General features: G+C 46.7%; 1 protein-coding gene across 22 annotated transcripts in view; it reads right to left on the bottom strand.

Moving 5' to 3' along the window:
• PAK5 (p21 (RAC1) activated kinase 5) overlaps positions 1 to 12,824 on the bottom strand; it is a 188,872-nt gene that overhangs the window by 56,065 nt on the left and 119,983 nt on the right. For 2 of the 22 annotated variants that reach the window (XM_065589790.1, XM_042846882.2), the window contains exon 2: positions 105 to 261. The exons of the other annotated variants lie outside the window; for them this stretch is intronic. In XM_065589790.1, coding sequence (XP_065445862.1) covers positions 105 to 140 — 36 coding nt within the window. In that variant the 5' untranslated portion in view covers positions 141 to 261. The remainder of the gene's footprint in view (positions 1 to 104; positions 262 to 12,824) is intronic. 22 annotated transcript variants of the gene reach the window in all.

Here is a 12,824-nt window from a genome sequence, read left to right as displayed (position 1 = left end):
TCCATGAAAAGTGTCTGCTTTCCACAGAAAATTTAGATTTCTGTCACAAACTGAACACCCCAAAACAGAAAAATTTCACTTAAAAAAAAATGTCACCACAGTACCTCATTGGAGTTGTAGTTCAGTTGCCTTATGCTCATGTTCTCCTCTACTGACTGGTGTCCTCAGCCACACTTCATCTCCCAGGATGCACCACCTTCCCTCACTAAGAGAGGCGAGTGTGGTGGATCATGGGAGATGTAGACTGCCAGGAAGTCCAACCTATAGAGGAGAATGAGAGCATGAGGCCCCAAATTATAAGTCCAATGAGGGGCTATGGTGACATTTAGGTTTTTGTGGGGTGGGAGGGTAGGGAGGGAGATATCTATTTCCAAACCAGCTCTATGATTAACTATGACCCACTGTTACAACGTTAAGCAATGCTAAGTCATGTTTAACAGTCTGTTAGTTAACATATGCATTAACATGATATAATTTGGCAGTGTAGACAAGCGCAAAGAGTTCAGATGGGGAGAATACAGGATGAATTTTTACAGCCTGAGACATACTGGAGGTCAGACTAGATGATCACTGCAGGACCTTCCGCTTTAAAAATCTGTGAATCACAAGAGAATAAAGGGCTGTCAGATCAGCACCTATCATTTGTGAAGATCTAAAACAAAGAGCTATTTAGAAATTATTTAAATATTACAAAGTAAATATTTTAAATTTGTTCATGATGGGTTTGGGGAATATGGTGATGTGTTATGTTGGCCTTTCTGGAGAGCACAAATTAAACAGGCATCAAGAGTACAGGCTGTAAAAAGTAATTTTAATTAGCACCTACATTGTAAGCCTTCTTACTGGTTCATATGACATTTTTCAAAATGAGGTTCAAGCTATTCCGAAAACTTGCATAGTAACATTTTTAAGCCTGTTCACCTGATTAATGAATCCCATTCTCTTCTTAAACTAATGAAAGATTTTAGGCTGCTGATTGACTGAATTTTCTGAAACACTTTGGAAAATGCGAGAACTATCATCTTTTATGTTGCAAAAATCATTGCTTTTACGGACAACTTTGGCGGTGGGGAATTTCGTCAGGAGGACTCATGGGCTTGAGTCTGTTTCTTTACACTGCCCTCATCATGGTCCTCTCTCTGTTTTTAATTAAAATTAAAAAATGGACACTATGATAACATAGAAGTGAAGAAACAAAATGTTGAAACTAATATATTATTGTTTTCTTTACAACATGTACTATAGTGAAGTGCATTCATATCTGCACCAGCTGACACCTAACATGATAACCGCAAACCAACATTTTTGTTTTACTCCCCTGCTCCCACACAAAGTTTCCAAAGATGTTTTTGTTCTTAAAACTACACAACAGCTTTGTGTGTCACAATGACATTTTATAGAGCATTAGTCAACTCAGCAGATGAAATCCTGGCCCTACAGAAGTCCAGGGAAGTTTTGTTCTTCAAATAATCCCTAAAAATCACAGAAGAGGACAACCTTTTCACTCTGCTATAATAGCAAGTATTAAATACAGGTATGTTGTCTCTTTATACAACAGAAAAAAATGTGAAAAAAACCCCACATGGGCACAACTGGTTCCATGTTAACTATGCAATAACCATGTTTACTAATTATACACAAATGTGCCAGTCCTAGCTACACACATACTGCCGCTCTGGCTGGTTTCTGGCCGCTTGTGGAACATAAAACGAAGTGAGCACCACTAGAGGGCTCACAGCCTGTTTAAAGGGTGTACTGCCCTATTTGTACACACTACGGCTGGCATCTACACTACACACCACTGGTGGCAGCATGTAGCGTATGTGTAGCTATACGCCTCAGTGAAAAGGAGGCTGTGCCCACACTGCAGTTTGTAGCTACATGTTAGTGAAAAGCCGCAGCAGAGGGGAGACAGCGGGGAAAAGGCTTCAGCAGCTGCCCACTGCCAGAGCTTTTCACTGTGGTGAGAAAAGGCTCCAACAGTGGGGAGGTAGCAGGACAGCACACCGCTAAGAATAGCATTGTAGATGGAGAGGCACGGTTATGAGCAAGTAGAGAACCATGTAGGGTGTATACTTGAGTACATTCCTACCCTCTTCATGTGTCTTTACTTGCCTAAGCAATGGCTCATGGTCTCCACTGCTATTTATACTCGCCCTGTTCTGTTCATTGTCTCTGGAGCATCTGGCTTGGGCCACTGTCAGAGAGACAGGGCCGGCTCCAGGCACCAGCCGACCAAGCACGTGCTTGGGGCGGCACCTTATAAGGGGCGGCCAATCTTGGGGTGGCGGGGCGGCCAATCTTGGGGTGGTGGGGCGGCCCTCGGGGGTATTTTTTTTTTTTTGGTTCGGTGGGGTGGCGCTCGGGGTGTTTTTTGTTGTTGTTGGTTTTGGTTCAGCGGGGTGGCGCTTGGGGGGGTTGGTTTTGGTTCAGCGGGACAGTGCTGGAGTTTTTTTGTTTGTTTTTGGTTTGGCGGGGCGGCGCTGGGGGGGTGTTGTTTTTGGTTCTGCGGGGCGGTGCTGGGGTTGTTTTGTTTTGTTTTGTTTTTTGGTTCGGCGGGGCGGCACTGGGGGAGCTGTTTTTGTTTTTGTTTCAGTGGGGCGGCGCTGGGGGAGGATTGTTATGGCGGGGTGTTTTTTTTTTTTTTTGCTTGGGGCAGCAAAAAAGTTAGAGCCGGCCCTGCAGAGAGAGAGGGGAAACTGGGCTAGATGGACGGATCACTAGACGCGATAAATCGATCCCCGATCGATTGATCACTACCCTAATTCCCCAAAATCTAATATTGGAAATGCAGAGCTAAGGACCCTCACAGCCGTTTTTAAATATTTAATGAAAATTGTGTGTATACACCCATACCCCACCCACAGGGTATTAATATATTCACATGATTTTTAGTGGAATGTCTGAAAATATTACGGTCTTCCTAAATATCTCCTGTAACAGTTTTTCTTTTGGTTACTTCAGAGAATTTAGAGATTTTTACTAGCAAAATAAATGCCTGAAGTAAATTCATCAGAACAGTAAATCCAATAGTGGGATTATTATTTTTTTCTTATTCTGGGACACACACCACTCTTAGTTTTTGGAAGATGGTCATCGTAAGATGCAAAGCATCAGGAATAGCAGTGCCACAAATAAATAGTACTGTACATCTGTAAATGATTTCCAACTGAAATTTTGGTAACACAGTAGTAAAAATTATTAGGCAGAAATCTAAACAGATAAGTCAAATTTACAAGGCAGGAGATACTATAGACATGAAGATCCATCTGCCTTTGTGTTTTATTTACTTATTCTTTCATACAAAACCGAAAAGGTGGCTTCTGTTTGGTGAGCATTCTCTAAGGAAACAAAAGGTCAGTTTTTCAGAGAAATTTTGTCCACGTAACTTGTAGAAAGATGATACATAGTATCATAATACGATCTAATTTACATGAAGCTGCTGAAACACTTCTGGCATAATTTAGATTTGATTTGATTTGCTGGATTGAACCACTTTCAGTGGTATTCCATTATCAGCAGTAGATTGACCCTGACATCCTTAATAAATTAATCTGTCTGTCTGACAAGGTATCACACAACGTGCTGCTCCTTCTCCGTCCTGCACCACTTAGGACTGCAAAGAGAGTAACAAGAGAGATAGTGGACTTGCGACCGATATTGCTGCATAAAACACATAACTAAGATGTGCATAACCGCTTATGCTACGCTGATATCATCTATGATTCGTACAACAGCAGCGAGAAGCCCCAAGCAAAGATCAGAGCCCCATTGTGCTAGATGGGCACTGTTTTAAATCAATTACTCCGCAGCTTTTTGAACTATGAACATTTTACTAGAGCTTTTACTGGAAATTTATGCTTCACACCCAGGGAATTATTAAATGTAAATTAGCGTACAGATAGCAATTATTGTTTTGTTTGTACTAAAAAGCTATTTATTTCAGTAAAACTCATAAGCTTTTGCTATTCTTTTAATGGTGCAATCCTGATAGTTAATTAAAGCCCATAGGATGTGATCTTTGCGATCAAAAACCTAAACATTTTGCCCTTGCATCTCTCTCCCACTTCAAAGATCTGTTTCAGAGATGAATCATCTCTGGCCTACAGTGTCCAAGTTTTCCAATAGACAATTTATTCAACAGTCTCTATAAACTGTCCATGATCATTCTTTCCTAATACACAGGGCCCAGCTATTATAGTTAGAACTTGTGTTGGCAGAAGGACAATAAGAAAACAAACAAGGATGAATCAAATTTCTATAGCACACCAAAGCTTAAAGTCTAATCACGTTAGCCTAAGAAGCTAGAATAAATACATACACGTAAATGGTGAGCTCTTGCTCCAGAGGTGAATAAGCCTTAGAATAACTTTATTCTGTTCCTGATCCTGCTGGTCTTTGCATGCAGAGCTCTCGTGGACTTCAGCATGTTATGACTACATGGAAACAGCATTATAACTGAAATTGTTTGCCACCCTTAACTACAGCAGGCACTATCAATTCCCCCATTATTAGTGATACTAGGAACTAACAAAGAAGGTGCCTGACAAAGGAATGTATAAGAACACAGATGCAGAATCAGGTGATTTTTGTTATTGTTTAAATGCAAAACGGATGCCCCAAAAGAGGTCGTCTATAAAATCACCCAAATGTGGAGCCCAACTGCAATACAAGTAGTTTGATATGGACAATTTCATAGCTCTCTGTAAAAGAGAATTTATAAGGATTATGAGTGAGGATAAAACGTATCACTGACAAATTCCCTCTGCAATGTCCAAGCAGATTTCTCACTAGCAGTGCATGTATGATTTTAAGACACACGGGTAGAGGTAGATGAATTTCTAAAGATTACTTGCTGCCACCTAGTGTTTGGCACTGACAACCTGCAATAAAGAGGAGATGGAAAGCTAAATTGTGCAACCTTTACTCGGATACATGAGTATTTCTCATCTGAGTAATCAGTCACCAAGATGATGAAGGGTTGCCCAATCTAGCCCTGCAGTGAAGTTATTTAAAATCATGATGAAGTAAGCCATGTCTTGTGCTTTACTAATGACATTTATTGTGTTACAGTTAATATTTGTAACCAAAAGCTGTAATCGGTATTATCTCATTTATGTTATTATGTCACTGTAGGACCTGATCCAGCAACTCCTTACCTACATGAATAGTCCCATTCAAATCAGGGGTACTATTTGCATGAGTAGAGCTTACTCACATGAATAAGGGTTTTCAGGATCAGATACTTAGGCCTTAACCTTGCAATCACATAATCACATATGAATATTCCCACTGACTTCAATGGGGCTACTCATGCATAAAGTTAAGTGTGTGCACAAGTGTTTTCAGGATTGGGGCCTTAGCTTCCAAGATCCTCAAGGCGCCTCATCACCTCTAGTCATTTGTAAAGAGCCAGGCGCAGGCAGTAGTTATCCAAGTATAATATCTATCTGACGGAAGGGTTAAAATGTGAAATGTTCAGTTTTAAATATCCGCAGCACTGAAGTTATGAGTAGAGCCCCGCCCGGATATAAAAATGTGGATCCGCATCCGCCAGAATCAATGTGCATCTGACCTGCTGTCCACTAGCCATCTTTTATGTGTATCCACACCCACAGCAGCAAGCTGTCTCACAAGGGCTAGCGATGGGGGAAGGCGGGAAGGGAGTGGAGATGAGCAAGTGGCAGGGGGGCTCTTGAAGGGAAAAGGCAGTGCCAGGGCAGAGACTGGGGGTAAAGGGCAGCATGGGGGCAGGGTAGGGTGACCAGACAGCAAGTGTGAAAAATCGGGACAGGCGGTGGGGGGTAATAGGAGCCTATATAAGAAAAAGACCCAAAAATCGGGACTGTCCCTATAAAATCGGGACATCTGGTCACCCTAGGGCAGGGTCTTGAGGGGAAGAGGTGGTGCGGTGGCTGGGGAGAAGGGGCATTGCATCGTGAGCGCAGGAAGAGTGGGGGACCAGGGTCCTGCCCACTCCAATTCCCGTGGTTGGGGGCGGGCCCAGCTGCCTAGGAACCACGGGGCCGGGAGCATAGCCAGTGCTGCCGGCTGGGTCATGGTGGGGATACTGGCGCTGCCTGAGGGGCCTAAGCTGCTGGACCAGAAGCGGCGCAACGAGCAGGTGCTAGACAACCCTGACTCCGGCCTGCCACCCAGCCCCAACCACTGGCTGCTGGCAGCCGGCCCCAAGCGTGCTGTGCCCCTGGGGCTGCCCGAGCCAGACGCTGTGAGCCAGGCACTGCTGGCGAGTAGAGCCCTGCGCGGTTGTATCTGCATCCAATCCACTATCTGCAAAAATGGTCCCTGGATATGAAGTGGATATCCAGGGATTTGCAGGGCTCTAGTTATGAGATGTTTAAGATACTGAACTAGTCAATATTGCTATTTAACACAAAATCAATCACTTACTCTGGAAGTTCATTCTCAAATCTGGACATTATTGTCCCAACACAAACTATTCACAGGAGTAAATTTATGGACCTGCATGTTCACAAAATTGGGTCCAAGATGCATAGAGAGAGAAATTATGCAATTGCAGATTTGCAAGATAATTGTGATCTGGTCCCTTATTCTTAAGGGTTTGTAATCCTTCTGCATTTTGTCTTCAGATCTTTAATAACTAATATAATTTGTCAACACCAGCAATACAGTTACCTGTTACCAGGCCCTAGCCAATGGCAGTCAGAGATGTTCAAGAACCTTGGGTGAAATCCTAGCCCCGTTGAAGTCAATAGGAGTTTTGCCATAGACTTCTATGGACCAGGATTTCATTCCTTGCATGGAATTTCACTGCAGTCTGCACAGGTTAAATGGGCCAGAAAAATAAGCATTCCTAGTGATTCAACGGCCCAAGGATCAGTCTTTCTGCTTTGGTACACTCTTCTTGAGTTAGAGGGACAGGATCAACTTAAAAGCCACTTTTCTGTTTAAACATTTAGTACCTACTGCAGTGACAAACACCACCTAAAACACCCTCTCTCTCCTTCTGTACAGTCAGTTTGGCCCTGATGCTGTTCTGAGAACCAATAATACAGATCCTGTTGTCTGTGCGGCATTTCACAGACTTTAAATGGACTCTCCACACATACACCAGTGCACCTTAGTGGATCACAATGCAGGGAAGGTACCTTAGACAGGCAGTTTCTCTCTTGCTGTATAAACACCAACATCAGAATTATTTTAAAGGAATTAAGAACATGGGTATTATTTAAAGGGTACTGAATATTCAAATGGAATGTTCCCAAATGAGTCAATTAAAATTGACAGTGTTCTATTAACACTTTTACCACCTACATTCACACTAATTCCATTCAGCATGCCTCAAACCAACCCTCTAGATCAACATCCTTGTTTATAAGCGTGTTCATCTGGATTATAGTAGATGTATCAAACATACCAATCCAATCATGGAAAATATACTGGTCTTTGAAATGTGAATTTCTCACTCAGTTAGTTTTGTTCATGCACTGACAGGTTTCCTGTGAGATTGCTAAATTGGAGAATAAGCTCCGTTCACTCTCCTATCAAGTTAATGCCAACGTAAAACACATTCTTGCACACTAGGTGGCGGATTTGTATTATTCTTGCAGAGGCAAAAGACTGAAGATAAAGGAAGTAATACCAGGCTTTAAATGTGTAGCAAAGCAAGTCCTTCCCCCTTCTCCCCCACAGTGAAATATTATCCCTGCAGAAGAAAAAGTGTCTCCCTGAATGCTTTATAGTAATTTAGTAATTAAAACTAGCAACACGTATCAATAAACATTCCTATTCTATACTCAATTAAATTTACAATGGGACCATATCAGACAGGGGACACAAATCCTGACCATGGTCACATGGAGCTGTAAATAACAGGCTTGCTGATCCTCGGTAGAACAGGCTCATGGTGGAGTTGCTCCATAGGTGAGGGATGAGATGCTCTTTGGTGTGGGAGGTGGGTTTATGTTGAAATGTAAATGAGATTCCTATCTCCGATATGGCCCTCTGTGTCCCCTGCTGCTCTTCCTTCCCCACGCTGCAGACCTGCTCCAACCCCACACAAAGGTGTCATGAAGTAGAGAGGGGCACCTGGCCCTGTGTGTGTGTGTGTGTGTGTTGGGCAAGGTGGAGGGAGATAGCACTAGGAATCACAGATGGGAATGTTTGCCCAGGCCTCTCTCCCAGCTGAAAGTTCCATTTCAAAACTGCCAGCCAGGAACACTAGGGTTACCATATTTCCACAAGCAAAAAAGAGGACACGGGGGGGGGGGGGGGGGCGGAGGGGGAAGACCCACTCTAACCCCGCCCCTGCCCTGCCCCCTTCCACTCCCTCCACTTCCCACCCCCTGATTGCCCCCCTCAGAATCCCCAACCCCCCCACTCCTTGTCCCCTGACTGTCCCCTCCTGGGACCCCTGCCACTAACTGCCCCCTAGGACCATACCTCCTATCTAAGCTGCCCTGCTTCTTGTCCCCTGACTGCCCCCTCCTGAGAACCCCCCACGCGAACTGCCCCCCTACGACCCTACCTGTCCCCTGACTGCCCTGACCCTTATCCACACCCCCACCCCATATTCACACCCTTGCCCCCAGACAGACCCCCGGGACTCCCATGCCCTATCCAACTGCTTCCCACCCCCTGACAGGACCCCCAGAACTCCCGACCCATCCAACCCCCTCTGCTCCCTGCCTGCCTCGACCCCTCTCCACACCCCTGCCCCCGACAGCCCCCCCAGAACCCCAGACCCATCTAACCCCCCCTGCTCCCTGTCCCTGACTGTCCCAACCCCTCCCCACACCCCTGCCCCCCTGACAGCCCCCCCCCGAACTCCCGACCCATCCAACCCCCCCTCCCTGTCCCCTGACCAGGGCCGGCTTTAAAGAGCCCAGGAATCGGGCTGCGCGCTCTGGTGTGAGCTCCGGCCAGGGCTGCGGGGCTTGGGGCCGGGCCGGAGGTGCTCGGCCGGAGCTGGGCCGGTGCACTCGGCTGGAACCGGGGCCGGTGCTGCTGGGGGCCGGGCCGGGCCGGGCGTGCTCGGCCGGTGCTGCTGGGGCCCGAGCCGGGCCGGACCGGGGGTGCTTGGCCGGTGCCGGGCTGGCGCGCTCGGCCGGAACCGGGGCCGCCACCCTGGGGCCCGAGCCGGGCTGGAGCCACTGGGGCCGCCGGGCGCCACTCGGCACGGGCTGGAGGGAGCCACTCGGCCACGGCCACGCCTCCCTGGAGCTCTCCTCCTCGCGCCGCCCCCCGCCCCAGCTTACCTGCTGCTGCCTCCTACCTGCCCCCTGGTTCTTTTCAGACTTCCCGCGAAGATCTGATTGGCGGGAAGCAGGGGAGGGGGAGGAGCAGGTGGGCGGAGCGTTCAGGGGAGGGGAGGAGTGGGAAGACAGCTGCGGGGCTGGACAGCGTGGTAAGGCTGCAGGGGATGGGGAGGAGCCGGGAAGGGGCTTTGGCTATCCAGCGGCGCTTGGCCGCCGCTTTTCTGTCTATAAATAGCCGACCAGGGGGAAATCCCGGACATTTTTAGATTTTTAAAAATCCCCCCCGGACGGCTATTTATAGACCGAAAAGCCGGACATGTCCAGGGAAATCCGGACATATGGTAGCCCTAAGGAGCACCATCTTAGTGTGTGTAGTCCATTTAAGGCTATTTGCTACACTATTCCCAAGGAGCAAATGTGCAGTCCCTCTAGCCTTCCTCTCTAAAGGTCTGGGTAGGTAGAGGCCAGAGGTGACTTTTCAGCAGCTGTGCTTTGCCTACACAGCGACTCTTGTGGAGATAGGAAACCTCTCAGGATGCATGTAGTATTCTACAGCTGCAGAGCATGGTCAGGCCATCTAGCTTCAGCCAAGCTCCATGCTGCAGCAGGAGTGAAATCAGTTGTCTGGGTATATTTGCAGACAACTAATTCAGTGTAAAGTCTTGATATTTTTAGCTTATTGTTTATAAAGTATATTGAACAAATACTGCACTATGAAGCCTCGTAGGTCAAATACACTGTTTATTCATCTGGGTTGTTTTGGCTGGGGCTGGAGAGGAGGAGTTTGAATGCAGAAAGCAGCATGGGAGTAAAAAACAGGATCGCTAGGGGGAAGCTGAAAAGAACCGACAGCAGCTGGCCCCAGGGGCCCCCCCAGCAGCAGTTGGTGTAGCAGGCCTCGGGGTCAGCCGCACCAGCCGCTGCAGAAGTCACAGAGGTTCTGGCAGGGCCGGTGCTACCATTAAGGCAAACTAGGCGGTTGCCTAGGGCGCCAAGATTTGGGGGTGCCAAAAAGCGCTGCCCCCAATTTTTTTTACAGCGTTCCTACGCCCCCTCCCCAAGCGTGCGGTCGCTGCTCCACTTCTCCCGCCTCCCAGGCTTGCAGCGCCAATCAGCTGTTTGGTGCCGCAAGCCTGGGAGGGGAGGAGAATTAGAGTGGGGGCGGCGTGCTCGGGGAGGAGGCGGAGCAGAGGTGAGCTGGGGTGGGGAGCTGCCGCACGGCTCCCCGGGTGGGAGGAGAGTTGCCGCGGGGGGGGGGGGCCGCCTCAGGGCAGGGGGGGGGAGTTGCCTTGGGGGGGCACCTCAGGGTGGAGGGGGGGGTGATGAGCTGCCGCAGGGCTGGGGGGGGGCGCAAGGTGGAAGTTTCGCCTAGGGCGCGAAACTTCCTTGCACTGGCCCTGGGTTCCGGAAAGTCATGGAATCCATGACAGACTTGCAGCCTTATGCATGAGTCACCTCCTGCTATTTAGAATAAAGCTGGCTTTCCTCAGAAGATTATATAGAAATTCTAACAGCCTAAGTGCCGGTAACAGGTCTGATTGAAAAATTGCCTTAAAAGGCTGGTCGAATGCACGAAGCCACACTGCGAGGTCTATGCAAGGACTTACCACAGCTGCAGTCCCTGAACTCACAGGAATTGCACACCTGGCACATGGAAGGGCCGGGCCGGCCCTCCTAGCCAAAGCATTGCACTTGGAGCTTGTGTTGAATTGGTTATCCACCATTACCCCATTGTCCTTTACAAGGTCCCTACTTTCCAGGAAAGTTTCCGCTGCTAGATCTAACTTCTGCATCCTGTCAGAAATTTTGATTTCTGTACTTATTCACAAGTGAATTTTTCCTTCTGATGGGGACCCGGGAAGCATAGGTTTCAGAATTCATATAACTTCTGACATACACATCAGTCTACTGCTATCTGGGTCATCTGTACTGACCAGATATTTGAATGATTGTGCTAAGCTTGAGCACGGGAATTCCATTATTCCTGACCACATGTTTGAAATGAATGAATATTGAAGTACTCACAGTGAATTCAGTTTGAATTCCAGCTATTTTATTGGCATAAGATCAGCCATACTGGGTCAGACCAATGGTCCAGTTAGCCCAGCGTCCTGTCTTCTGACAGTGGCCAATGCCAGATGCTTCAAAGGGAATGAACGGAACAGGGCAATCATCAAGTGCTCCATTCACGGTCATCTAGCCCCACCATCTGGCAGCCAGAGGCTTAGGGACGCCCAGGGCATGGGGTTGCATCCCTGACCAATTTGGCTAATAGCCATTGATGGACCTATCCTCTGTGAATTTACCTAATTCTTTTTTTAATCCAGTTATAGTTTTGGCTTTCACAACATCCCCTGGCAGCAAATTCCACAGGTTGACCATGCGTTGTGTGAAGTAGTACTTCCTTTGTGTTTGTTTTAAACCTGCTGCCTGTTAGTTTCATTAGGTGACCCCTGGTTTTGGTGTTATGTGAAGGGGTAAATAAAACATCCTTAGTAATTTTCTCCACACCATTTGTGATTTGATAGATCTCTATCATATCCCCCCTCGCTTAGTTGTCTCTTTTCCAAACTGAATAGTCCCAGTCTTTTTAATCTCTCCTCATATGAAAGCTGTTCCATACCCCTAAGCATTTTTGTTGCCCTTCTCTGTACCTTTTAGGGTGACCAGATGGCAAGTGTGAAAAACTGGGACAGGGGGAGAGGGGTAATAAGCGTCTATATAAGAAAAAGCCCCAAATATCGGGACTGTCCCTATAAAATCGGGACATCTGGTCACCCTAGCACCTTTCCCATTTCTAATATATCTTTTTAGAGATGGGGCAACCAGAACTGCACACAGTATTCAAGATATGAGTGTACCATGGATTTATACAATGGAAGTGTGATATTTGCTGTCTTATTATTGATCTCTTTCCCAATGGTTCCTAACATTGTTAGCTTTTTTGAAAACTTCTGCTTAATGTGCAGCTCTAGTCAGCAAACTATCCACAATGACTACAAGGTCTTTTTCTTGAGTGGTAGCAGCTAATTTAGATCCCATCATTGTGTATGTATAGTTGGGATGATGTTTACCCATAGGCATTTCTCATCAACACTGAATTTAATCTGTCATTTTGTTACCCAGTCACGCACTATTGTGAGATCCCTTTGTAACGCTTTGCAATCACCTTTGGATGTAACTATCTTGAGTATTTTCTATTGTCCACAAACTTTGCCTCCTCACTGTTTATTCCAGATCATGTATGAATATGTTGAACAGCACTGGTCCCAGTAGAGATCCCCGGGGGACACTGGTATTTACCTCTCTCCATTCTGAAAACTGACCATTTATTCCTGCCCTTTGTTTCCTGTCCTTTAACCAGTTACTGATCCATGAGGGGACCTTCCCTCTTATCCCATGACTGCTCAGTTTGCTTAAGAGCCTTTGGTTAGGGACCGCGTCAAAGGCTTTTTGAAAATCCAAGTACACTTGACAAGCTATTGAAGTGTTCCCAAAGTATATAAAAAAAGCACAGAACCTTCAGGTCTCTGCCAGATATAGATACAATACATCAGGCATCTACCTGGAATGGAGCTTCACAGG

The sequence above is a fragment of the Chrysemys picta genome, chromosome 3 (assembly GCF_011386835.1).
Source record: "Chrysemys picta bellii isolate R12L10 chromosome 3, ASM1138683v2, whole genome shotgun sequence".
In the NCBI taxonomy this organism is placed as follows: Eukaryota; Metazoa; Chordata; order Testudines; family Emydidae; genus Chrysemys; species Chrysemys picta.
This window is presented reverse-complemented; position numbering and strand designations above follow the sequence as displayed.